The 26,691-nt window shown below is 44.2% G+C and overlaps 1 protein-coding gene, 1 non-coding gene and 1 pseudogene across 3 annotated transcripts in view; 1 reads left to right on the plus strand and 2 right to left on the minus strand.

Moving 5' to 3' along the window:
• Positions 1-3,600: 3,600 nt before the first annotated feature.
• LOC118595882 lies at positions 3,601-3,718 on the plus strand (annotated as a pseudogene).
• A 2,673-nt stretch (positions 3,719-6,391) lies between these two features.
• On the minus strand, positions 6,392-6,555 carry LOC118595947. The gene has a single exon (XR_004946629.1). It is a non-coding gene; the product is annotated as a U1 spliceosomal RNA (small nuclear RNA).
• Positions 6,556-10,507: 3,952 nt separating this feature from the next.
• Snx6 (sorting nexin 6) overlaps positions 10,508-26,691 on the minus strand; it is a 37,746-nt gene continuing 21,562 nt past the window's right edge. For both annotated transcript variants that reach the window (XM_036206164.1, XM_036206165.1), the window contains exons 6-14: positions 26,042-26,165; positions 22,392-22,487; positions 20,514-20,619; positions 18,917-18,992; positions 16,973-17,012; positions 15,057-15,143; positions 13,471-13,630; positions 13,309-13,394; positions 10,508-11,220 (exon numbers count right to left, since the gene is read on the minus strand). In XM_036206164.1, the coding sequence (XP_036062057.1) occupies positions 11,167-11,220; positions 13,309-13,394; positions 13,471-13,630; positions 15,057-15,143; positions 16,973-17,012; positions 18,917-18,992; positions 20,514-20,619; positions 22,392-22,487; positions 26,042-26,165 (829 nt within the window). In that variant the 3' untranslated portion in view covers positions 10,508-11,166. The remainder of the gene's footprint in view (positions 11,221-13,308; positions 13,395-13,470; positions 13,631-15,056; positions 15,144-16,972; positions 17,013-18,916; positions 18,993-20,513; positions 20,620-22,391; positions 22,488-26,041; positions 26,166-26,691) is intronic.

Below are 26,691 nucleotides of genomic sequence, written 5' to 3' on the forward strand. Positions count from 1 at the left end.
CCTGTGTCCTGCTTTTGTTGACACATTCAGATTTTTTGTTGCAGCCCTACACTCTCTTTCCAGATCGACTTCTGGTCAACCGAGCCCATTACTCTTTAGATCTTGTTTTGCCAAGTCTAGGATACAAGACTTATTGTCCCAGCCTTGTCTTTCCCATAGGTTCAACTTCTGGTCAATTAAAAACGCTAGTCAGCAAATACCTTTGGAGGAGGGGACGGGGAAGCATCTCTCAAGATGGCCACTGATTTTTCCCTTTCAATGGAAATCCCACTTACACATCTTAAATAAAACATAGCTCTCTGAAAATAGGTTTCTTCGTACTCCCAGAATCTAATCAATATTTATATGTATAATTCAGCTATTATTTGGCTTAAAAGGGCTTATTGGGAAATGTTATCATTTTTACTATTTTTTACAAAGAAAATATTTTCCAGTTTCAAATAACCCTGGACTTTTGAATTATAACCTTTTTTTATGTTCAAGTTATCCTGCAGTTGTACATAAAAATTTTTTTACATTAAAAAAGGGACCAATACTATAGAATTGTATTACATGGAATACATAGAATATGCAAATTTGTAGAAATAAAAAGACTAGACATTATCTCAAGATGGAGAAGAAAGGAATATAGAGTGATGATTTTCTTTCTTTTTTTTTGTTTTTGTTTTTTTTCAAGACAGGGTTTCTCCGTATAGTTTTGGTGCCTATCTTGGATCTTGCTTTGTAGACCAGGCTGACCTTGAACTCACAGAGATCCACCTGGCTCTGCCTCCCAAGTGCTGGGATTAAAGGTGTGCGCCACCACTGCCTGGCTTTTTTTTTTTTCTCTCCAGAGCTGAGGATGGAACCCAGGGCCTTGTGCTTGATAGGCAAGCGCTCTACCACTGAGCTAAATCCCCAACCCTGAGCAATGATTTTTCTAAGTATGGAGTTTCTGTTTTGTGTGATGGTAAAGCCCCACAAATGGTTAGTAGTATCAGGACATAATATCATAAATGTATAAATCAGGCTGGAGAGATGGCTCAGAGGTTAAGAGCACTGACTGCTCTTTCAGAGGTCCTGAGTTCAATTCCCAGCAACCACATGGTGGCTCACAACCATCTGTAATGAGATCTGGCGCCCTCTTCTGGCCTGCAGTCATACATGCTGTATACATAATAAATAAATAAATATTTTTAAAAAATAAAAATAAAAAAATAGATGTAATAAATCAATATAGTTAATGTAATTAATGAATATCATAAATAAAGTTATTGAATGAACACTGTGAATGTAATTAATGAATACCATAATATAATTAATATCATGAGTGTAATTACTATCTTCAATGTAATTCATGCCACTGAATTATGAACTTAAAAATGGTTACAACTGCAAATATTATGTTCATTTAAAAAACTAAGGTGGAATGTAATCACCATACGTTATATGTGTGTATGAAATTGAAGACAGTGATGTTCTAAAATAGAAAGTGGTGACGGTGTCGTGGGCCTGTGAGGATGCTGGACTAAAGTCTATCAAATTGTGAAAACAGGCAAACTATGTGAATTATTTATCAATAAACATTTTATAAATGTAAAAAAAAAAAACCAACCACCACAGCAGTCCAATTATTACTAGCTGATGTACTTTCCTTGTGAGGATTGATTGGTGATCAAAAATGATGATTAATCCCTTGTACCCATTTCTGCCCTCAATCTCCTGATATAAAAAACTATTGACAAGTGGGTATGCACCCTAAAGATTTAAAGAACTGTTTTTCATGTATAAAAGTTTAGACTTGTGATTTCTTATACAATAACCTTCCAAGATAAGGTGTTTGGTTCTTTCTTTATAACGGAAAACACAGCCTGCCAGTATAAGAACCGCTGAGAACACCTTGCTGGCTTACACTCTGTTCATCTATAAACAAGTTGCTTGGGTATGAATGTATGTAGGTTCTTGGGGGTGATTTGTTTCTCAATGTTTAATCACATACGAGATATGGAAAGCATACTGTTTCTTACTTGTATTTATTGTCATCATTCACTTGAAAAATAGAATATAACCACATTGTAATTTCTATATTGCCTGAAAGGATTGGTTGGTGTATGGAAGCTGTAGAGGAAAAATAGAGAGCATAAGGAAGAATAAAGATAGAGTTAGAAGGAAAACATCACAAATGAGAGAATAAGGAAGAATAAAACAGTCAGAAGAAAAACATCAAAGGGAAGGAAGGGACACCTCTGGATAGAGATAAGAAAAGAGAAATACAGAACGCAGGACTCTGAACACAAAAGAAGATTAAAGAGAAGGTCTGAGAGAAACCATCAAGAGAGTGTGGGAGTGTCGTCTCCCTCACCCCTCAGATTAAAAAAAAGCCAGAGTAAGCAGACTGGATGGATTCCCTTTGAGCCTTGTGCTCCTGGAGGCTGTCCCCCAGCAGCAAAAACTGTGGTAACAACCGCCACTGAGCTGACAAACTCCACCCACAGATCACTTTGGACTGCAAACTGCTGGGGACAATTTCAAGGCAGCTAGCTGAGACGTTCATCCTTACACACTGCTCCAGCCAGGACTTCAGATAAGCCCATCACACAGAGAGACTTTCCCATCACACAGAGACTGGCAAGGAAGGATACAGCTAGCTCTCCAGGACTTGGCCATTATCTTAATTTTCTCAGGGTCCCCTAGAGATGCCACACCCCCAGATAGCAGGAAACAGTCTAAAGAACATTAAAGAACATGACACCCACATTCTCAAGAGATGGGGTGGGTGGTTTTTGGTCATTCTGTGGGTTATGGATATCAGTCATCGTTTAGGGGGGTTGGTTACAAGTTGTTTTTTTTTTAAGATTTATTTATTTATGGGGGCTGGTGAGATGGCTCAGAGGTTAAGAGCACTGACTGCTCTTCCAGAGATCCTGAGTATTGGGTGAAATTATTAAGGCCACTCCACGTAGTTAAAAGGGAGGTTTATTTTGTGGGGTAACTTACAAATGAAGAGATAGGTTGTAGGGTCTGACAAAGGTATGGCGCAGTCTGGCAGTGTTCTCTGGAGAACTCTGCTCAGTCTACCTCCTGGGTCCAGCATCCCAGAACCAAGAGAGCAAGACCTCCTCCCTATCTTGGGTCTTCCGCTTCCTCCTCCGCCCCGCCTTGTGGGTTTGACTATTACCGAAGCCTCAATGGGGGTTGGAACTTCCCGGCCAATGCTGGGATGGCTACCCACTACACCTGAGTTCAATTCCCAGCAACCACATGGTGGCTTTCAACCAGCTGTAAAGAGATCTGGTGCCCTCTTCTGGCCTGCAGTAATACATGCTGTATACATAATAAATAAATTTTTTTAAAAAAGATTTATTTATTTAGTATACAGAGGGCACCAGATCTCATTACAGATGGTTGTGAGCCATCATGTGGTTGCTGGGAATTGAACTCAAGATCTCTGGAAGGGCAGCCAGTGCTCTTAACCTCTGAGCCATCTCTGCAGCCCAACAAGTTGGGTTTGTTGTTGTTGTTGTTTGTTTTTTGAGACAGGGTTTCTCTGTGTAGCTTTGCGCCTTTCCTGGAACTCACTTGGTAGCCCAGGCTGGCCTCGAACTCACAGAGATCTGCCTGGCTCTGCCTCGGCAGCACATATACTAAAATTGGAATGATACAGAGAAGATTAGCATGGCCCTGTGCAAGTTGTTATTTTAATGGTGAGAAAAAAAGCTGAACAAAGCAGATTATATTTAGGAATCTCGTTCTGAAAAGAGAAAGAGGATATAGAAATGACAGGATAGAAGGGTAGATTATTGAATCTACTTTTAAACTAAAGGACAACTGCTGGTCTTAAGTATTTACATTGGTATGGATTTTGTATGTTGATACCACTGTAAGGTTATTTTTGTTATATCATATATATGGTCTACTCCTGTTTAAGTTTTTCACATATTATGACTATATCCACAGGAAACGTGCAGAATAGGGTAACCATAGAGATCAATATTAGTGCTTGCTGATGAAAGTGGGGTGGGGGTCGGGAGACTGCTAGCCCCCTTTGGTTTTTCTTTTCTTTTTTAATTTATTTATTTTTCTATTATCAGCTTGATACAGTATAAATTCTTATCCTAATAGTGAAATGTTTCATAGAGGCTTGCCCAGTAATTGAGTAAAACCAAAACTTATAAGAAGCCACAGTCATCTAGGATCCCCCTTACTGTGTAGCCTCCCTGGTTCTGTGGGTTGCAGTCTGATTGTCCTTTGCTTTATATCTAGAATCCACTTATGAGTGAGTACATACCATGCTTGTCCTTCTGGGTTTGGGTTACCTCACTCAGGATGATCTTTTCTAGTTCCATCCATTTGCCTGCAAATTTCATGCTGTCATTGTTTTTCTCTGCAGAGTAGTACTCCACTGTGTATATCTCCCACATTTTCTTAATCCATTCTTCAGTTGACACGCATCTAGGTTGTTTCCAGGTTCTGGCTATTATAAATAGTGCTGCTATGAACATGGTTGAGCATGTATCTTTGTGGTATGATTGAGCATTTCTTGGGTATATGGGTACATACCAAGAGTGGTATGGCTGGGTCTTGAGGTAGATTGATTCCCAATTTTCTGAGAAACCGCCATACTGATTTCCACGGTGGTTGTACAAGTTTGCATTCCCACCAACAGTGGAGGAGTGTTCCCTTTCCTCTGCATCCTCTCCTGCATGTCCTGGATTTCGGTCTGTAGACCAGGCTGGCCTTGAACTCACAGAGATCAGCTTGGCTCTGCCTCCCTAGTGCTGGGATTAAAGGCATGTTTTTTAAAAAGAGATTTATTTATAATCTGTGCCACCATGTAGTCAGGGTCTGAGGCACCAGGGAAGTCCAGCCTGGATGGACTGAACCCCAAACTGCCATGCAGAAGCATCCTTGTTGATTGTTACACAAAAGTTGTGTTTTAGGGTAAAACGAGTTCCTCTTACCAAAGCCGCTGGTCTGATCTACATGTTTCGTGAAGGAAACTGTCACATCCTGCAACTTTGGTCTTCATGTGCACTGTTGGCAGTACTCAACAGCGCAAGACGGTCCAGGTTTGCCAGGACCATACTGTGACTAAAGTCACGAAAACGCTGTGAAGTTCCTTCTGAAAAACAACTCTGTTTGGGTGGGAGCTCCACCTCCACCCCTGGCACCCTGGTAACCCCATACCCAAAGAGTCTGAAGTGTTCTGGTGGAAGATCTTCCTCAACTGCCCTCCCCATCTCTTTCCCCAAACCTGCTCCTTCAATGCCCGCCAAACACAGCTCCTCCCCGGGGAGGCTCAAACCACAGAGTTTAAAAGCAGCATCCCAGAAAACAGACACGGGGTTCTTCCTGTCTCAGCCCCTTCTCCTCTCTGAGGGGCCGGGAATCACCCGGGAACGTTTTACCCATTAAACCTGGGCTTTTCCAATTCGGTTTAATTTGAATTGCTTCGTCGGTGGAGAGGCCTTATTGGGCCGAAAAGACTTATAAATTGAGTAATGATTTCCTAAGTACAGAATCTGTTTTGTGTGATGGAAAAGTCCCACGAATGGACATTACTATCAGGACATAAGATCGTGAATGTAATAACACAATGTAATTAGTGAATATCATAAATATATTTATTGAATGAATACTGAGAATGTAATCAATGAATACCACAAATGTAATTAACATCATATGTATAATTAATACCATGAGGTAATTTAAAAAATAAATTAATAAAAAAAATCACAGAAGAGTTTTTATGTTTTTGTTTTTGAGACAGGGTTTCTATGTAGCTTTGGAGCCTGTCCTGGATCTCGCTCTGTAGTCCAGGCTGCCCTCGAATTTACAGAGATCCGCCTGCCTCTGCCTCCTGAGTGCTGGGACTACAGGCGTGCGCCACCACCGCCCGGCCAAAAAAATGTCTAAATACTCCCAGAAAAGTTTCATTCTAATGTTTTCCTTAGATACAATGACTCTACTAGATTTTCCACTACAGAAACGATACAATAGTCCTCCATTGACCGGAAGTCTGCCAAAAAGTACTCTATGGCTATTCTCTCTGAGGACGGATGGATGGATAATATGGATACTGGTGCTTGGAAAAAAGAGCTGACTGGGCAAGGCCCTTGGCTCTAACAGAAAGTGGCTTTTTTAAAACCCCAAGAGATCAGAACCGGAAAGGAGCCTCTTGGAAACGGCTTTCTGCTACACAGGGTGATACTCAAGAGTGAAGGGCAGCTTGGAAGTGTGTGAGAATGAAACCAGGACTCCTAGCCAGTCTACCCCAACACGAGAAAGACAAAGAAGGGAAATCTCTGTGTGAGCCCAGGTTGGTGTAGAGAAAGAGGTCTAGCGGAAGAAACAAGCAAACAGGAGAAAGAACACATAGAAAAAAGAATCTCACTTTTGAAAACCAGCAAGCCAGGGGAGAGCGCGAACGCAGTCCCCCACTACCACAAATTATGCAGTCGAGTTTCCCGCATTTGGGGAAATCGCAGGGGTCAGCACATCCGGAGTGCAATGGATAAGCCTCGCCCTGGGAAAACCACCTTCGTGATCATGGTATCTCCCCTGCCAGGTAAGTATGAGTTGCTACGCCCGCACGCACGCTCTCCTTACACACGCGCGCCCCTTTAACACACGGTCGCCCACGTCCACACGCCGAATCCTCCTCCACGCCCTCCACACCCGTCGCCGTCTTCTCGCCCCCACGGACCTCACCCTCACCCACGCGGGACGTCACCGTGCGGGACGCCGCCCTCCGAGCCCGCGGGACCGGCAGCCTCTGCGCCCGCCTCGTCTGCATAGCCCCGCCCCGCGGGCTTTTTTTTTTTTTTTTTCCCCTTCCGACCGCGATGGCCCCAGGAGCTCCCGAACGTACTCCGTAGCCAGGAGGACCCTAAACTTGGATCCTGCCCGTGTGTCATCGCCCACAGCTGGGTCACACACTCGGGGGTTGTGCGGCCCGGCAAGCGAGTCTATCTACCGGTCGAGCTGCACGCTCGGCCCTGTGAACGACTCTCCTCTCACCCAGAAAGAAGTTCTACCAGTTCTCAGCAGAAACCCAGACTAAGCTGACCATGGTGGCTCACACCTGTCGTCCTCACAGTCGCGAAGCAGAAGCGAGGGAACTGTGCCGACCCGCTCGTCCTGATTCTTGACGTCACATTCGTGGCGGCGGGGAGGGGGTCGGAGGCCGGGACGGCTGGTGGTGGGGTCGTCTCCCCACGTGGACCTGGGGGGTCCCCCCAGGTCGTTAGGCTCGTGAGCTCGCCTCCGCACCCCTCTAACTGACCATGTGGTAAACACTGCAGGAGTGATTTCTCTCTTTTCCTTCCTTCCCTTTAATATCCAGCCCCAGGCTAGCCTGGCTCTCTCTTGTCTTCCAAGTCATCTTGTGGGTTCTGCAGGGTGACCACCGTTCTGGCCTAGAGTGCCGACCTCTTTAAAAACCCCAGCTAAAACAGCTGCAGCCAGGGAGAGCATCTGCCGGGAAATAAAAATCGAAGACCCTGCTCCGCACTGCTCTACTTGGAAATCAGGCTGAGGCCTGGAGCTGGGGCAGCCGGCAGGCCGAAGACCTCAGGTGGGCCGCTTCATAGCAGGGCAGAACACAGCTCCCTCCAGAGGCTCTTCTGACATTCTGGGTGAGGGAGAAAAAGCCCTTCCTCTCTCTGAGGAGCTTGTTCTTAGTGGTCCTCACTCAAGGTTAAATGCCAACAGAGCGCGCTTCACCGTCTCTTTCTATTTGGCTTGGTGTTTCAAAAGAAACAGATGGATGTGGGTGGACATGCTCCACCCGCCCAGGTAGACTTCAAGGAGTGTCTCATCTCCAGATCGAACGCCTTTTTTGATGTGGCCGTTATGTGTTGTGCCAAGCCTTTCCCCGGGAGCTGCAGCATACACAGCTCCTCAACCTAGCGGGGAGCCCACAGCAGACAAGCGTGTGGATTCTGTAAAGCCCACCTTGGTGAACCAATGAGTTTTCTTGGGGTTATTTACGAGGATATGGGTGAGGGGCACCCGTGGGAGCAGAAATGACTCAAAGAAAGCTGTACAACAGCATCCGTCCCCAGCACACATAAATGCTGGGAGAACACTGTATTCATAATAAATCTAAAAAGAGCCCGATTTACTTATTTTATGTAACTGAGTGCTCTATCTGCCTGTACACCTGCACCCCAGAAGACAGTATCAGATTCCACTATAGATGGCTGTGAGTCACTATGTGGTCGCTGGGAATTGAACTCAGGACCTCTAGAAGAGCAGCTGGTGTGCTTAACAGCTGAGCCATCTCTCCAGCCCCCGACATGTTATTTTTCCAGGTGTTAGTGAGAAAGCCTGGCACTGTCCACTCATTATGTATGGTTGGAACCCCCACCCAAAGTCCCCTGGCTAGTCTGTACAGCTGCTACTACCTATCCCCACCCCACAAGTTTAAATAAAATTTAAAACACTAACAATGAATCCAGGGTCTGCCAAATCAGCTTAGGGGAAAAAACACACTTGCTGTCATGGCTGACTGTTGGGGAATATTGTTTTAAGGTGTGTTGCTTCTGTTTATGTTGCGTTTAACTCTGTGAAGCTGTGTTACTGTGCCTTTCTTTCTAAGACACCTGACGGTCTAATAAAGAACTGAACAGCCAGGAGCAAGGTAGGAGCAAGGATGGGCAGGGCTGGCAGACAGAGAATAAATAGAAGAAATCTGAGAGGGAGGAGAGCCAGCAGGGAGAGACGTCAGGGTCCAGCAAGGCCCAGAGTCATAGTGAAAGAAAAGAAGAAAAGGTCAAGTCCAGAGGGAAGACACACAGGGTAACGAAGTTAAGACACGCTGGCAAGAAAGAAGCCAAGCTCAAACCAGACATTCATAATTAAGAAGAAGCCTCTGTGTGTGACTTATTTGGGAGCTGGGTGGTGGCCCCCAAAGAGACAAAGTAAGAAACAAGCAGCTGACAGCCTGACTTTGATCCCACAGTCCACTTGGTGTAAGACTCACTGAGTTGTTCTCTGGCCGTCACCTGAGTCCCTGCCCTCACCCACTATATACACACACACCCTTAAAAATGTAACTTAGGACGTGTCTGCGGTGGCTCATGCCTTTAATATCAGCACTCGGGAGGTATCTCTGTGAGTTCGAGGCCAGCCTGATCTACAGAGTGAGTTCCAGGGCAGACAAGTTACACAGAGGAACCCTATCTCAAAAAAAGCAAGATAGATTAGATGGATGGATGGATGGATGGACAGATCAATTGATCATTTGACAGTCCTGATTTATTTACTCTTCCCTCAGACCTGGGTACCTTTACCAGTAACTACAATGAGGCTCCAGTTCTAGGGGTCCCGATGCCCTCTTGTCAACCACCCCTTCTCTGGTACTGCACACATATGGTACACAGAATATGGTCAGGTAAAAGCATCCCTGAACAGTAAATAAAAATAAGTAAAAATCTAAAATTTTTCAAAATAAAATAAAAATAAAAGACACGAGGACTTAGGGTGCATCTACTCCACTTCCTCCCCTCCAAAAGAGACCGCTTTGATTAAAAACACAATCAACTCTTGGGGGAGAGAACCATCGTACAACTTGGCCCTCAACCATCCCTCAGCATTTACACAGCACCCTCACATTTTCAAAGCATGGTACCAACATTTATTAATCCTCACAACACCCCTGTGAGGTAGGTCAACATGTCCTTTAGAGCAGAGAAATGAGGCAGAAGTCTAGAGGATCTTGCCCAACCGGATTGAGGCCACAAGGGCAGCTGGTGAGGGTCGGACGGGTCCAAAGCAAGGGCTCCTGGTCCTGCACTCACCCACTGGTGGACACCGTGTGAGCGTGTTTCTACCAAGGAGGGTCACAGACACGAAGGACGGAAAGGATCTCTCGGCCAACACCAGGAAAACCGACTCTGAACAGCACGGGGACACGTGTCAGTGGAAAGGACACTGACCAGCCAGAGAACATGCGCCGAGGAAGGCTGGGTGGGTGGGGGTCAGGGCCACCGCCTGCCAGGCGGCCCCGGCAATCTTCGGGACGGTTTGGAAAATTGTAAACGAACTAGGAACCTGTTCCAGGGATGACCAGCCCCAATCCCCGTGGTTTCCAAATAGGAGAGGACTTGGGAAAAGACAGAGAAATCCATTCCACCTAACTTTACGCTGGGAACGAGGATCACGTCCTCTCCCTGTCAGAGAGCCCCGGCGTGGCATCTCATCTGTGCACCAACTTTCGTCCCGGGGAATCTACTTCCCTCACCAACTCAAGAGCTCTTCCTTCCAGAAGGCTTTCCCTCTGTGCAGTCAATAGGCTGCCATCGTTGCCATGGTAACTAGGAGGGACGCGGTTGGCCGAGCTAGGGACGGGTCCAGGGAACTGGGATGCTCCTGCATTCCGGAAAAGGCAGATGTCTGCCTCTGTCCAGCTGCTCCTTCGGTGGAGTGCATGCAGAAGACCGGGTCGCTCTACAGTAAAGCGGTCGGTGAACTTGGTTCAATTGGCCATTTCAAAAGAAGGGGAGAAAAACAAAAACCTGCGCTGTAAAGCTTAATACTGGAGTAGATTTATTATCACTACCCCAAATTCCAGAGAGCGATACAGGAGCTCGGAGTTCAAACGCCGCTGGTATCGCTGGGCGGTTTACAATATTGGTTTAGTTCACAAGTTTAAGGCAAACATACGAACGCATCTGTTTTTCTTCAGAGATCGACCATACTGATAAAGCTCACAAAAACTGACTCAAAACTTTACGTTTCATTAATTCAAAGTAAGTCTCATTAAGATGTTTACACGGATACATGAAAGAACGCAGGGCACAGGATGCTTAAAAAAAAAAAAAAAAAATCCAGAAAGGCAACTGTTATCTTGTGTGAACAGTGGACTCTTGAGAATGTTAGAACTGGACAAGTGATCGAGAGGTAAATAAGGCTGGCAGCCACAAGATCGCTACGCACGAAATAAACACAGTTAAGACAGGCTACTTAAAGAAAAGAGGAAGTTGAACTTTGGGCTTCTCGGAAGGTCAAGTGCGGGGTGGCAGACGCTGCCCTGCGGCCGGTGAGCCCTGCCACTCCATTGTCTCTCAGAAGAAGAGCCGATGCATGGTGCCAGCTGATCTGTTGTTCCCAGTGAGTTTAGATGTCATCAAGAAAATAACGAGATTTGAAGGCAGCCCTTTTCAACAGAAGGCGGGGTGTGGCCTAGGTGTCTCCATTTAAAACAGCAAGGCAGTTCTGCAGCAGCTGGAGGTTGCCCTGGAGGGAGGAACAAACCCAGCCATCAATTTCTTTAGTCCAAGCAGCTTGAGAGTCGTTGTTTGTGAGTCTTTTCTATTGTCTGTGATGTGTATGTCTGCTTTGCCTGCGTGTATGTCTGGGCCCCATGGGTGTGCCCGCGGCCATCAGAGGCATCACCTAGCAACCAAGACAGGATAAAAGATAGAAATCGTATTCTGGTGCCAGAATTCTAGAAACACTTTGTGTTAAAGGCACAAAGTGCCAGCTTGTTCACCAAATTTCTACCTAGACCAGTATTAATGGTTTAGATAGTCTGACTTTGAGCCATCTTTCCAGATCTATGCTAGTTTGTTTGTTTGTTAAATAAAAATGCTAGCATTACATACAAAAGTGTTCTAGAAAATTCACATGCAGCCAGCCATTTGTAGAACATTTGATCTTTCTTCAAAATTTACAAGAGATCTGACTAAAGGCATGGTGGCACACACCTTTAATCCCAGTACTTGAAATCTCATGCCTTTATTGGGAAACACCCATCCTTAATCCCAGGAAGTAAGGACCAGGAACTAGAGGCTTTTTAGCCACAGTTCAACTGAGACCCTCAGGGGTGAGGACTCAGAGGTTTCCAGTCTGAGGAAACAGGATTGGCTGAGGAGTTGATGAGGTGAGGTAGCTGTGGCTTGTTCTCCTTCTCTGATCTTTCATCGTTCATTCCTATATCTGGCTCTGGGTGTTTTATTAGTGCTGGGGTGACAGATGTGCACTAGGAGGGCTGGAGTGACAGATGTGCACCAGGAGGGCTGGGGTGACAGATGTGCACCAGGAGGGCTGGGGTGACAGATGTGCACCAGGAGGGCTGGGGTGACAGATGTGCACCAGGAGGGCTGTGGTGACAGATGTGCACTAGAGTGCTGCATTACAGATGTGCACCAGGAGGGCTGGGGTGACAGATGTGCACCAGGAGGGCTGGGGTGACTGAAAGATGTGCACCAGGAGGGCTGGGGTGACAGATGTGCACTAGAGTGCTGCATTACAGATGTGCACCAGGAGAGCTGGGGTGACAGATGTGCACCAGGAGGGCTGGGGTGACTGAAAGATGTGCACCAGGAGGGCTGGGGTGACTGAAAGATGTGCACCAGGAGAGCTGGGGTGACAGCTGAGAGGAGTGAACACCACACACCTCCGCCCACTTATTTAGGCCAAGGAAGAAGGTCCTATCTCCTGGGTGGGGAGCTAGGATGGTTATGAGCCACCTGATGTGGGTACTGGGAACCAGACTCCAGTCCTCAAGAGCAACAAGTGATCTCAACTGCTGTCACCCCTCCAGCCTCTAAGGTGTAGCCCAGGCTGGCTTTGAACTTGTGACCTCCTCAGTGTGTCCTACAGGTATGTACTACTACAACTGGCAAATGCCAGAAGTACTTTTGTTTTTTTGTTTTTCGAGACAGAGTTTCTCTGTGTAGCTTTGCACCTTTCCTAGAACTCGCTCTGTAGACCAGGCTGGCCTCAAACTCACAGAGATCCACCTGCCTCTGCCTCCTGAGTGCTGGGATTAAAAGCGTGCAACACCAACACTTGGCTCAGAAGTATTTTTTTACATTATTTTGTGTGTATGTGTGTATGCATAAGTGTGTGTAGTCTAGAGGTCATAGAACACCTCCCAAGTAGAGGCTGAGACAGAAAGACCATTGAGTCCAGGGCCAGCCTGAGGAGTGAGAAGCTGCTTCATCCACAGCAAACAACAAGCTAACTCCCATTCTGTCAGGATGAGCATGAGCTCAGTGACAGAGTGCTGGCTAGCATGCAAGAACCCGACACATAACTCTAGGACTGAAGCACAAAGCCCAAGGAAGGGCCAGTGAGATGGCCAATCATGGAAAGCACTTACTGCGTGAGCAGGGGCCCCAAGTTCCACCTGCAAATTTATTTATACAAGGGGAGAAGCAAAACCCCAACGCACTCACACACGCACACACACAGTGTATAAAACATCCAAATAAATCAAGGACAGTGTGTCAATCTCCCATAGGAGGTTGACCAAAGGATTACCATCTATTTTATAACTGACTCAATTTAAAATTTAAATGATTCAATATTTAATGATACCTTTGCATGCTTTAGTTCTAGTTCTGCAAGTTCCACTAAATTTTTTCTGAATGCAGCAACTCTTCTTGTCTTAAAATCTATCAGTTCTGTAAACAAAAACATAAAAATTAGAAGGACCCCAGCATAAAGCACACCTTGCACTAAAAGGCATGTTAACAGTACCTTGTTTTGCAGATTCAGAGATTTTCTCAAACTTCTGACAGCACAACTGCTGGGAAGTCTCTGCCTGTAGAACATCTTTGTTTTTCGCTCTGGCCTTGTCCAGGGCTTTATTGGCATTTTCATAGTCCACCAGGGACCTGGACCTTCGATAGAGGAGGTCCTGCAAAATACAACACTCACAGTGTGTGCTGCACCCTTCCTGCGGTTAGAAACCGCCACCATCAGCCACAGGGACACTACACAGAGGGAACTTCTAAATGCTTTCTTCTGGGGGACCAGGGCTTCCTATTTCACCACTAACTATACACCCAGGCCCTAAATGTTTGTGTTTAAAAAAATAATAGCTAATTGAAGCCGAATTCACATACTTTATAACTCACTCATTTAAAACACACAACCCAGGGCTTGTACTATGTGCACAGAACCAATTTCAGACACTATTCACTGTTCAATAAGAAAACCCATGCTCACTAGCACCTTTCTTACCCCATGTACTTACCTTTCTGGACCGCGTCTCAAGGAGTCAGGATGGCTTCAAACTTATTACAAGGCTGCAGGTGACTTTGAACTCCAGAGACTCAGTTTCCACTTCCCAAGGGCCAGGGTTACTGGCATACTCCACAACAGACCTGATTTACACCCCCCGCCCCCCACTGCCTTTTTTCCTTTTTGTCAGACAGTGTTTTGACTATGTAGCCAGGCTGTCCTGGCACTCAACAGAGAGCCACCTGCCTCTGCCTTCCCAGTGCTGGGATTAAAGGCAAGGCCTACCATACCCAGCTGATTCTTCCTTCTTTTGAAAACAAAACAAAAAAGCAAAACAAAATAATTAAAATCCCACAATATGTATTAAAAGGTAAATGCTGATCTCCAAAATGGACTTAAAATACTGAGCTAGGTGTGGCGGTGCATGCCTTTGATCTGAGCATTGGTGAGCAGAGGAAAACAGATGTCTGTGAGTTCAAGGCCAGCCAGGGCAATACAGTGAGATTCTGCCAGTCTACCTCAACACCCCTACAGAAGAAGGATTCACAAATTTGCATTAGGCTAATCTCTGCATATTTCAATTTTAGTAGACGTGCTGCTGAAGCGAGCACAGCTAGATTTACTTTTAAAGCCATGTTCTAAAAAGTTATTCATTTCAACCACATTTTATAATAAGCTGCCCTGGAACTCTCTCTGTAGACCAGAGATCCGCCTGCCCCCGCCTCCTGAGTGCTGGGATTAAAGGTGTGTGCCACCACCGGCCAGCTGTAGATCAGGCTGGCCTGGAATTCAATCAGTAGACCAGGCTGGCCTGGAACTCAGAGATCCACCTGCCTCCTCAGTGCTAGGATTAAAGAAAGGTGTGTGACATCATGCCTGGCTCTGAGAAAGGTAATTTCATGTAACATTTATTTGTTTTTGAGACAAGGTCTCACTACACAGCTCAAATTAGCCTCACCTCATTTCTCCTGCATACTCCACCAAGTGCTGGGATCCCAGCCATCACACAGCACTACACACACCCTGAAAATGCAAACCAATATGCCCATAATCAACCTGCACAGCCTCACACCCAATAACCTCTGAGAACGGCCAGTTACCTTAGCTGCTTGAGATTCCCGTAAGTAGTACTTTAGCAGGTCAGAGAGCTTGAGGTCCTCGTCAGCAGACACTCGGGCCTCTATTTTCTGAATAAGGGGAAATGGCATTAAATCACCTGTTACATTCTGCTCTAAATAAAAACATTTTTAATTAGAAATGTTGAAGAACTACAGAACCCACTCTGCTTTATCTGGGCGGCTTTCAAAATTCCAACAAGAAATGAAAAGGAAAATCAAATACCACTAATGAATTTTTAGGAAAATTCTGCATTTGGAAACTTGGCTCTCCTCTCATTTTTGACTCACTACTATAGAATCTACTGTAATAGCAACTGACCTGTGCTCACCAACAGATGAAGGATTTAAGATGAGGTGGAAAGGGAAGTTAAAAAGAACTCTTCTTCGCCAGGTGGCGGCCCACACTTTTAATTCCAGCACTCGGAAGGCAGAGGCAGGCAGATCTGTGAGTTCAAGGTCAGCTTGGTCTACAGATGGAATTCCAGGACAGCCAGAGCTACACAAACCAAACCAAATCAAAACCTCAAGAAAGAAATAGAAATAAGACAAAGGGTAATGTTGCTTTTGAGAAAATGTCTCACTCTGTAGCCCTGGCTAGCCTTGAACTCAGAGTCAATGCCTCAGATTCCCAAGTGCTAGGATTAAACATGTGTGCCAGCATGTTTGGCCTAAGAGATGTTTTATATTAGTTAAATACAATAAAAAACTTAATGTGTCTCCTGACTTGTTATACCACAAAAAGTTGCAATGGCGAGTTCTTATTTGGTGACATTGGAAAAACAATATTACTGGCTATATTTTGAGAGGGGTGTGTGTGTGTGTGTGTGTGTGGTGGTGTGTGATTTTCGTTGTCTGTCTGTCTGTCGATCTCCTGGCTACCTGAAACTGCTCTGTAGACCAGGCTGGCCTCAGAAATAATCTCCTGCCTCTGCCTCCTAAGTGCTGGGATTAAAGTCCTGCGCCACCATTGCCTGGCTTTTCCTTTCTTCCTCTTCTTTTCCTTTTCATTTTACTACTGGCTATATTAAAAAACAGAATTGAGATGCATACAAAGACACAACACAGATGAACTTGAACATCTGGAATAAGAGAATTATAAACCACACAGAAATGTTCATTTTCAGGGAACCTTGGCGATGTGCACATAACTTTTTATACTATTTTATGTTCTTTTCTATAAATCTGAAACCAGGTCAGGTATGGTGGTGCACACCTATAATCCAGGCACTTGAGAGGTGGAGAACTTGGCTGTACAGAGTTCAAGACTAGCTTGAGATAGATCCCGACTCAAAAATGAACACCTGAAATTACTGTTAAAATGGTCTATTTTTCTTAAAAGGCATGCTCATCGAGTAGCTAAAACACAGGTAAAAAACATCAAGTGTGAGTAAGCTTACAGAGCAACCTGATGCAGTTCATTCTTTAGAGCAAATGTGGTAAAATGAAACCACATATCCCACAGTGCTAGTGTTGGAGGTCAGAGGTCAGCCTTTAGAAATTGGTTCTCTTTTTCCATCAAGTGGGTTCTAAGGATTGAACTCAGGTCAAGACAGCTAAAGCCTTTAACCCCTGAGCCACCTCACTGGTCCTAATTAAAAAAAAAAAATGGGGCGCGTGTGCGCGGTGTTTGTGTGTGTGTTGAAGAGAGATAGTTAGTCTCATCTTGAACCAAATTTCCTGCTCAGCTTTCTGAGTGCTAAGGTTATTGGTGTGACTCACCATAGCTGACGTTTTAGACAATTTTTTACACTAATTTTATTTTGTCTGGGTCATGAGACGTATGGAAGTCTGAAAACTTGGGGAGGCACCTCTTGCATTTCACTATTTTAGGGGCACAATAAAATACCATTAATACAAGTATAATCACATGCAGTAGTTCTCTCAAGCTTAATACTTACTCTTGTTTTATCAAATAGTTCTGAAACTTTGAGGAAAAACCTTTAAGGGAAAAATAAAACACTTTCATCAGAGCAGCATTTCATTAATTTTTCACTTTAAAAGTGTATATACAGAGACAATAACCCCAAACCATATTAATAAAGGACATTCTTCCCAGGCAGTGGTGGCATACACCTTTAATTCCAGCACTTGGGAGGCACAGGCAGAAGGATCTCACTGAGTTTGAGGCCAGCCTGGTCTACAGAGCGAGATGATAGACAGCCCGAACTGTTACACAGAAAAACCCTGTCTTGAAAAACCAAAATAAAAACAAACAAACAAACAAACAAACAAATACCCAAGAAAGGCATTCTTGTTTCATCACATAAAGTATCCAATGGTCTTGTTAACTAAAGACTTCAACAGTTTAATAAAAACCTCCCAGCTCTTACAATAAACTGCTTATTTAAAATCCCCAGAATATTACTATCTTGATTCCCCAGAAACTATATGGTAAGGAGAGAACTCTACACTCATGCTCTTACATGTGTGCCCCACCCCAAAGAAATAAACAGCCAGGCCAGTGGTGCACCCCTTTAATCCCAGCTCTCAGGAGGCAGAGGCAGGCAGGCCTCTGTGAAGTAAGAGGTCAACAAGAGAGGGTGGAGTGGGAAGGGTCTGGAGCAGACGGTTCAGCAGTTCAGAGGACCCAGCACCCATGTCAGGCGGCTCACAGTAACCTGGAACTCCAGTTCCAGAGGATCTGACATACTCTGTGGCCTGCGATCCACGAGTACACAGGTGTTATATACTCACACAAACACACATACATACAAATGGAAAAAAAATATATATGTAGGTATAGACTATACAAATATATATGGATATATGTATTCTTTAAACTATTGTTTTTATGTGTGGGCATAAATATACATATAAATAAATCTATATGCAGGTCTGCTGTGGGAGTATGTCATATATGTGCAGAAGAGGGTGTCGGATCCCCTAGAACCGCAATCACACACAGCTGTAAGTCACATACATACATGCTAGGAATCAAACTCAGCCATTTCTCCAGTTCCAGGATGGTTTTCCTTCCTGCTCTTTTGGTTTTTTATGAGACAAGGTCTTACTGTGTAGTCCAGGCTGGCCTAACTCAACACTGTTCTGCCTCGGCCTCCCAGGTCCTGGGACAGATGCGTATCACATCTGCCCTTGTTTTTTTTTTTTTTTTTTTTTTTGAGGCAAAGGGTTATGTGTACCAGACTGGCTTCAGCTTCAGCTCCATGATCTGCTGGGATACACATCCCTAGCACACACATACATACACAAAATACATATAAAAAATAGTTATTTAACGTTCAATTGGAGGGCTAAGAATGGTGGCCTGTGCCTGTAAATCCCAGTAGCCAGCATTCAGGTAGCAGAGGCAGGAGAGTCCAGAGACCAAGGTCCCTCTTGGCTACATAGCAAGTCTGAAGCCTGTGTGGGCCATGTGTGAACTTACAACAACTTGCGGAGGTGGGTGGGAGGTACTAGGTATTTAGCTCAGCAGTGGACTACGTTAAATGAAAAAGAGTTTAATTTGACTTCCAATGAAATACACAGCAAATTTGTATATGTTCAGTATTTATTTATAGTCAGGGTCTCACTATGTAGCCATGGGTGGACTAGAACTAATTATGTAGACGAGGCTAGTCTCAAACTCAGGTATCTGCCTGCCTTTGCTTCCTAGGTGCTGGGATTAAAGGTATGCACTACCATGCCTAGCCTGAAGGGTTGAATATTTTAAAATAATAATTAGAGAATGAGAAGGCAAAAAAGAAGCCAACCATTTTATTATAATAAAAATCCAGTTTATCATAAATGGGTTGATAAAAAAACCCTAAAATGCCTGCGTAGATTACAAACTCTGTTTCCTTTGCTGCTCCCCTTATATTCACGGTCTTAACTATAATTCTTACTTGCATATATCTGTAGAGTCCTGAGTTCCTAAAGCATATAATGAAGACCCAATTCTATTGTAATCATCAGCAGCACCTATGGAGAAAGTTTTAAGAATTAAAAATCAAGTTTTAATAATACATTAACTGTTGATTTAAAATATTTACTAATTACCTACCTATAAAATAAGAGAGACCCAGTGAAGGAAATGGCGCAAGCAGCTGTAACGCACATCGGCAGATACACCAGGCCCGTAAACACTCTAGAAGCATGCAATGCTGCCTAAGTTGGAGAAGACCATGGAAACTGAAGAATGAACTCAAGCGTGTAGGATGAGAGACCTTCACCCGCGAGGAGAGCACACACTGACTGACTAAAGCCATGAGCCCAGGCATAAAAACAGCACTCAGAGCAGGTGGGACTCAGGACTGTTGGAAACAAAGGGGATGAAGACAGAGAAACTGCCAACATCTGGAGGTGAAGGTCTTGCAAACCAAGAGTTTGGGTCTGTGGGATAGATATCACTAAGTACTTTTTTTTTTTTTTTTTTTTTTTTCTGAGACAGGGTTCTCTGTGTGGTTTTGGTACCTGTCCTGGATGTTGCTCTATAGACCAGGCTGGCCTCGAACTTACAGAGATCCTCCTGGCTCTGCCTCCCGAGTACTGGGAATAAAGGTGTGGGCCACCACCACCCAGCAAATATCAATAAATATTTAAGCCGTAAGGTGGCAAAAATCAACCTAAAAAGGATTTTAGCGCCCCTCCACCCCCAAAATCTGCTATCTACAGTCTAAAAGTGGAAAGACAGAAAAGGCAGAGTGACCAACCAAGAAACTGCTACAATAACCTGGTAATAGATACTAGGAAAGCTGCAAGTCACTGAGGAGGGCCGACAGGTAGAAATTATGAACAGACCTGACAGACACAGGAAACCCTCGCAAATGACAGCCCGACTCAGCACAACTCTCAGGATTTACCCACAGGCAGCTCACCTGATGAGGGAGGACTATAGTGCAATGTGGAACCGCCCTTAGGACCTTGGGTATGTCAGCTTGGAATACATTCGGTTCCTAAGTAGACACTTGTGAGGGCCTGAGCGTCATAGACCAGAATTTAAGAACCACTATTCTAAATTCAGACTTTTATCAACTATAAGTAACATGTCAATTTTACAATTATCTCAACTAAAATGTAAGTTGGAGGGACGGGTAGGGAAATGTTACTCAGTGGATAACTGAGTAACTCAACTCAGTGGTTAGGAGTATTTGCTGTTCTTGTAGAGGACCTGGGTTTGATTCCCCGCACCCACATCAGGTGGCTCACAACCACTTATAACTCTAGTTCCAGAGGATCTTTCTGGCCTCCATGGTGCACGCACACATACGTTTGATGAGGCATACACACAAATACACATAAAACAAATCTTTTCTTGTTGTTTTTTGGAGACAGGGCCTCTCTCCAGAGCCCTGGCTGTCCTGGAACTCATTATGTAGACCAGGCTGGCCTCCAACTCAGAGGATCTGCCTGGCCCTACCTTCAGAGTGCTGGGATTAAAGACCTGTCACCGTGTCCAGCAAAACAAGCGATCTTTAAACAGTTTTCCCACAGAGGTCTTACTTTTGTGAGATCTTGTCATCCTGTCAGACTTCGCAGATGCGTCCTTGACTCGGTTATGATATTCTAAAAGGAATGTTCGTTCATGCTCAAAGAAGTCGTCTACGTCCTGCAGGATGAGGAAAGAGCTAGCTGTTTACATGCACATGCTCTATGTGACATGAAACCCTGACATTATAGAAACTTCCTCGGGAAAGGAGTACAATCCCTCCCAGCACTCAGGCTTTACCTGACCTCGCCCACTCAGTCCGACTTTTGCAGACAAGCCTACGGTTACAGCTGAAGGCTGGAGTGCCCTCTGTGTTTACCCTGAAACAGGCACTGGCCTGCGTGCGCTCTGCTGCTACAAACACGGCTGCCAGGAGGCAGCAAATGCTTCCGAGGAGAAGCAGGAAATACTTGGGTATCTAGAAATGAAAAGCCTATTTTCCTGGCCCATTATGCATTTCAGGGACCACCTAGCCTAACTAACTGCTTAGATGAACTCAGCCACTTGGGAGCAATGATACAGGTAACCACCATTTTCAATCTGTTTTTAAATTTTAAGCATGTATTTATTTTTATTTTGTATGTATTGGTGTTTCACTTGCATGTATGTCTGCATACCACCTGTGTACCTAGTGCCTACAGGACAGAAGAGGGTGGTGAGATCCCTTGAAACTGACCACATGGATACTGAGGCTCAAACCTGGGTCCCCTGAAAGAGCAGCCAATAATCTTAACTACTGAACAAACCATTTTTCCAGCCCTTAATCTCTTCTTGAAATTAAGCTAAATATATGTTAAAAAAAAAAAAATCCCTCAAAGTGCTTTCTAGCAACTATTCTTTGAAAGTATTACTGATATAACTTGGGCTTTACAGCAACGGACTGCACAGCAAGTCTGCACTAGAAAAAGCCATTTCACATCGCTTCAAATGGGTCAGTCTTCTTCTCCACAAATGGGGAAAATACTGCTAACCTGCAGGGTTATAATGAAGACTGTAATCAAAAACTACAAATGAATATATTACACATGTTAAAGGTGTCCGTTGGTTGTGAAAACCACAACCAATAATGGTTTACATTTACTAGCTACGGAAATGTGAGCTATCAATGTGCAGCCACATCAGAGAGAAGGCAGAGTTGTCGCTGGAGAGCATCTGGCACCTGGACTGTCAACACAAGCTCAGCGTGTAAGTTAAATAGTACACAGGCTTCCTGCAGAAGGGGGCAACAGTAACAATGAAACGGAAGCACTAGTCACCTTTCTTACAGTTGCTGATATTGTAACGCTGACTAAGAAAGGTACCAGACAGTAAACTCTCACACCATTTTAAAAGCACCACTAAGGAAAAAAGTTACTATTTATATTTTCATACGCCAGGCATTGGTGGCGCACACCTTTAATCCCAGCACTTGGGAGACAGAGGCAGGTGAATCTCTGTGAGTTCGAGGCCAGCCTGGGCTACAGAGCGAGTTCCAGGACAGCCAGAGCTGTTACACAGAGAAACCTTGCCTCAAACAAAAAATGAAAAAAAAAAATTCTTTTCACACATATTTCATTTCATCTTTCCCATAATCCCGTGAACCAAGTGATATTACTTCATTTTGAAGATGAAAAAAGTTTTCCCCAACATCATACATTTACCCAAAGACACTCCCAAAATCTCAGCTGAGATCTGACTACATCCAATCCCAGGTCTACCTCAACATTTGCAAGCAAGACCAAGTGCTCAGAGGCAACCCACCCTGTAGGGGCACACATCTTTAATCCTAGAATTTGAGGCACCTGTCTGTACCTCTCTGTGAGTTCCTGGCCAACCAGGCTATGCAGTAACACCTAATCTACAAAACAAAAAGTATGTATTTTCAACTAACGCTGCTCAAGTACAAACTTTACCTTTACTCCTGAAACAATCACTCCATCTGCTGATTTAACCATGTTTTTAAAAAAATCCTCAAGCTTTTCTTTTTTGTTTTTTCCTCGAACACTCAACTGAAAAAATAAAAAGGCAATTTAAGTTAGTATTTTTGGAAGCTACAAACAGTAATACCTCTTTAATTCTTATTAACTCAAGATATTTAAATATAATTTTTTTGTTTTGTTTTGTTTTTCGAGACAGGGTTTCTCTGTGTAGCTTTGGAGCCTGTCCTGGATCTCACTCTGTAGACCAGGCTGGCCTCGAACTCACAGAGATCCTCCTGCCTCTGCCTCCCGAGTGCTGGGATTAAAGGCATGCACTATCACGCCTGGCAAAAGGGAGCAAACAGGAATTCAAGGTCATGATCAGCTATACAGCAAGTTTGAGTACAGCCTGGATTATACAAGACTATCTCAGAAAACCCCAAAACCTTTTCTTTTACGCTTTGAAAGGGAAACAGGAGACCAGCAGAAATACAAATGGTCCAGGTCACTCTCTAAAGGTCAGATGGTGAGGGCCCACTTCCTTTTACAAGACAATCTGACCATTCAGCTGCAAGCAGTTCTCTCCCCGTTCTCTGGCAAATAGTGCATACACCAAAGTGACAACTACACATTTCATTCAGAGCTGGGCGTGGGGGCGCACACCTTTAATCCCAGCACTACAGAGGCAGGCAGATCTCTGAGTTCCAGGTGGTCCCCACAGGCTCATATATTTGAATGCTTTGAGAGTAGCATTAGGAGGTGTGGCCTTGTTGGAGGAAGTGTGTCACTGGTTTCAGAAGTTCAAGCCAGGCCCAGTGTCTCTCTGCCTGCTGCCTGTGGATCCAGATGGAGAACTCTCAGCTACCTCTCCAGCACCATGTCTGCCTACATGCCGCCATACTTCTCAACATGCCAATAATGGAATAAACCTCTGTACTTGTACACCAGCCCCAATTAAATGTTCTCCTTTGTAGGAGTTGCTGTGGCCATGGTGTCTCTTCACAGCAATAGAAACCCTAACTAAGACAGCAGCTGAGTAAAGCTGGGACTGGGAGAGGCGGTCCTCTCCAGCAAAGAGCACGCCAACTGGCTGTCCAGCACCAAAAGGACAGCCCTGAAAACATCCATGCAAGTAAAGCTATACATACGGACTTAACAGGTTATATTTAGAAATATGTATGTATATATAAATACACATAGACACGCAATAACAACTAGTGATAGATGAGGCTGTGAGTTTGAAGGAGACTGGAGTGGGGTATATGGAAGGCTTGGAGGGAAGAAAGGGAAGGAAGAAATGTTGTAATTAAATTATAAAGTCAAAAACAGACAAACAAAAAACCAAAACAGCCAGGCCATGGTGGTTCAAGCCTTTAATCCCAGCACTCAGGAGGCAGAAGCAGGCAGATCTCTGAGTTCAAGGTCAGCCTGGCCTATAGAGTGAGTTCCAAGATAGCCACAGGGCTACACAGAGAAACACTCTCCCCAATATAACAACAACAAAATCAACTAATATAGTTGTTTTTTTTTTTTTTTTTTTAAATGGGCTAAAGAGGATTGGGGATTTAGCTCAGTGGTAGCGCAAGGCCCACGTTCGATCCTCAGCTCAAAAAAAAAAAAGGGGGGGGGGCTAAAGAGATGGCTTAGCACTGGGAGACAGAGGCAGAAGAACTCTGTGAGTTCAAGGCCAGCTTGGTCTTCTAGAATGGGTTCCAGAACAGCAGAGCTACATAGTGAAACTAACTCAAAAAATAAAAGTAAAATAAAATAAAAATTGAACTATAGCCAGGCCTGATGGCACACACCTTTAGGCTCAGCACTCTGGGAGGCAGAGGCAGGAAGATCTGTGAGTTAGAAGCCTGTCTGGTGTACAGAGCAAGATCCAGGACAGCCAGGGCTACATAGAGAAATCCTGTCTCGGAAAAACAAAACAAAAAACATGCTAGAGTTGGGTATGATGGTGTACCCCTTTATCCCAGCATTGAGGAGACAATCTGGTCAACTCTCTATGCATGGAGTTCTAGACCAGCTGTACACAGGGAGACCCTGTCTCCCCCCCACCAAAAGACATGAGAACTCATGAACCCAGGCCATCATATGCCAGGTGAGTGCCTATAACTCTCTTTTACAATTATTTTCTTTTGTTTGTTTGTTTGTTTCTCTGTGTAGCCCTGGCTGTCCTAGAACTCCCTCTGTAGACCAGGCTGGCTTCAAACTCACAGAGATCCACTTGCTTCTGCCTCCTGAGAGCTGGGATTAAAAGCGTGTGCCACCATGCCCCACTCAATTATTTACTGCTTTAAAAAAACATTTATTTTTATTTCATGTTCATTGGTGTTTTGCCTGCACGTATGTCTGTGTGAGGGTGTTGGATCCCCTGGAACTGGAGCTACTAACAGTTATGAGCTGCCGTGTGGGTGCTGGGAATTGAACCCAGGTCCTCTGGAAGAGCAGTCTGCAGTGCTTTTTAATTGATGAGCCATCTCTCCAGCTTGTAATTATTTATTCTTATAAGTATTTATAATATATATTGATTAATTATGTATTATATAATTGATATAAAATATATCTTTTTAATTTTTTGTTTTGTTTTGTATTTTGTAAATAGGGTTTCTCTGTGTAGCCTTGGCTGTCCTGGAACTACCTCAGTACGGTAGTAGATCAAGCTGACCTTGAACTCAAGAGATCTGCCTGCCTCTGCCTCCCCTTATTTTTTAATATTTATATACTTCACTTAAAAACAAACAATACATGAGAGCCACTAAAACTGAGTATCATAATTAGCTTATCTATCCCCTGAATTTATAAAAGGAACTCCTTACATTGCAAAAATAAGCATTTGGACTTACATTCATTGATATACCTGAATATCAAAACAATCTGGCCCAGGTGGAGCTGGGGGTTGGGTGTTCAGGGAAAAGGTTATAGGGACAGGACTCATGCAGGTGTCTCTCCTCTTGGAGCCATCTCACAGTCCCTCAATTGAGTGAGTATGAAAAGGTTTAAAAAGAAGCCAGGCGGTTTAGAGTTCAGTCTAGTCCTGGTGTAATCTTAAATACTAAGTAAACTGAGGGAGTATTGAAAGTTTGAAGCTAGCCTGAAATACAGGCTTTAAAAAAAGTTTATGGCCTGGGGATGTAGCTCAGTTCACAGAGGCTAAACAAATCTCTAAGTTCTCCGCCCAGCACAAACACTGGGCATGGTGACACATGCCCATAATCACAGCACTCATGAGGTGAGGGCAGGAGGATCAGAAGTCCTGTGTCATCTGGGGCTGCACAGAGTTTGAGGATTCTGGGATACCTGGGCCTCTGTCTCAGAGAAATACAAAACAAAAGTTGTTTATTTCAGGTTTTTGGATTATGAAAGTTCAATTTATAGCTTAATTTAACTGGTCCACTCAAGTTCTTTGCTTCACTACTAAAAATGTGACACTTTCGACTGCCTTGAAAAAATCAAAGCATTTGGAGCAGTGAGATGGCTCTGCCCTTTCTACGATTATTAAACTCTGGGTACTGGCTACAAAAACCCAGGGCCTTGCTCATGCTAAGCGAGTGCTATCTCCTCCGCCCTTCCAAACACCAGAGAAAATAATAAACAGCAACAACAACGTCCATCACTGCTTCCATTGATTTGATACTTACATCCTGATTATACTCCAAGAAGACGTGGAAATTTAAATCTTTTCTCAAAATAGGATGCGCTGCCACACGACACAGGAACACCTCATGCATTGCAACTGTCTTCTTGAAAATTGCCAGATATTCACTAGAAACAACATAAAATTGAGAGTGAACAATGGCATCAACTAGAAGTCATTCCGACAACTATTCTCTGGAACATTTTAAATGTAAAAAACAGGAAGGCGGGGCTGGAGAGATGGCTCAGAGGTTAAGAGCACTGGCTGCTCTTCCAGAGGACCTGAGTTCAATTCCCAGCAACCACATGGAGGTTCACAACCATCTATAATGAGATCTGGTGCCCTCTTCTGGTGTGCAGTGTAGGCAGAGCACTGTATACATAATAAATCTTTAAAACAACAATAAAAAAAAAACCAGAAAGGCAAAGACGTAATTCATATCAACAAAGCTTTTAGCTGAACTGTTTATAAAAATATAAAGTTCAGCCGGGCGGTGGTGGCACACACCTGTAATCCCAGCACTCTGGAAGCAGAGGCAGGTGGATCTCTGTGAGTTCGAGGCCAGCCTGTTTGTTCTACAGAGCAAGATCCAGGAAAGGCACAAAGCTACACAGAGAAGCCCTGTCTGCAAAACAAAATAAAACAAAACAAAAA

The sequence above is a fragment of the Onychomys torridus genome, chromosome 14 (genome assembly GCF_903995425.1).
Source record: "Onychomys torridus chromosome 14, mOncTor1.1, whole genome shotgun sequence".
In the NCBI taxonomy this organism is placed as follows: Eukaryota; Metazoa; Chordata; class Mammalia; order Rodentia; family Cricetidae; genus Onychomys; species Onychomys torridus.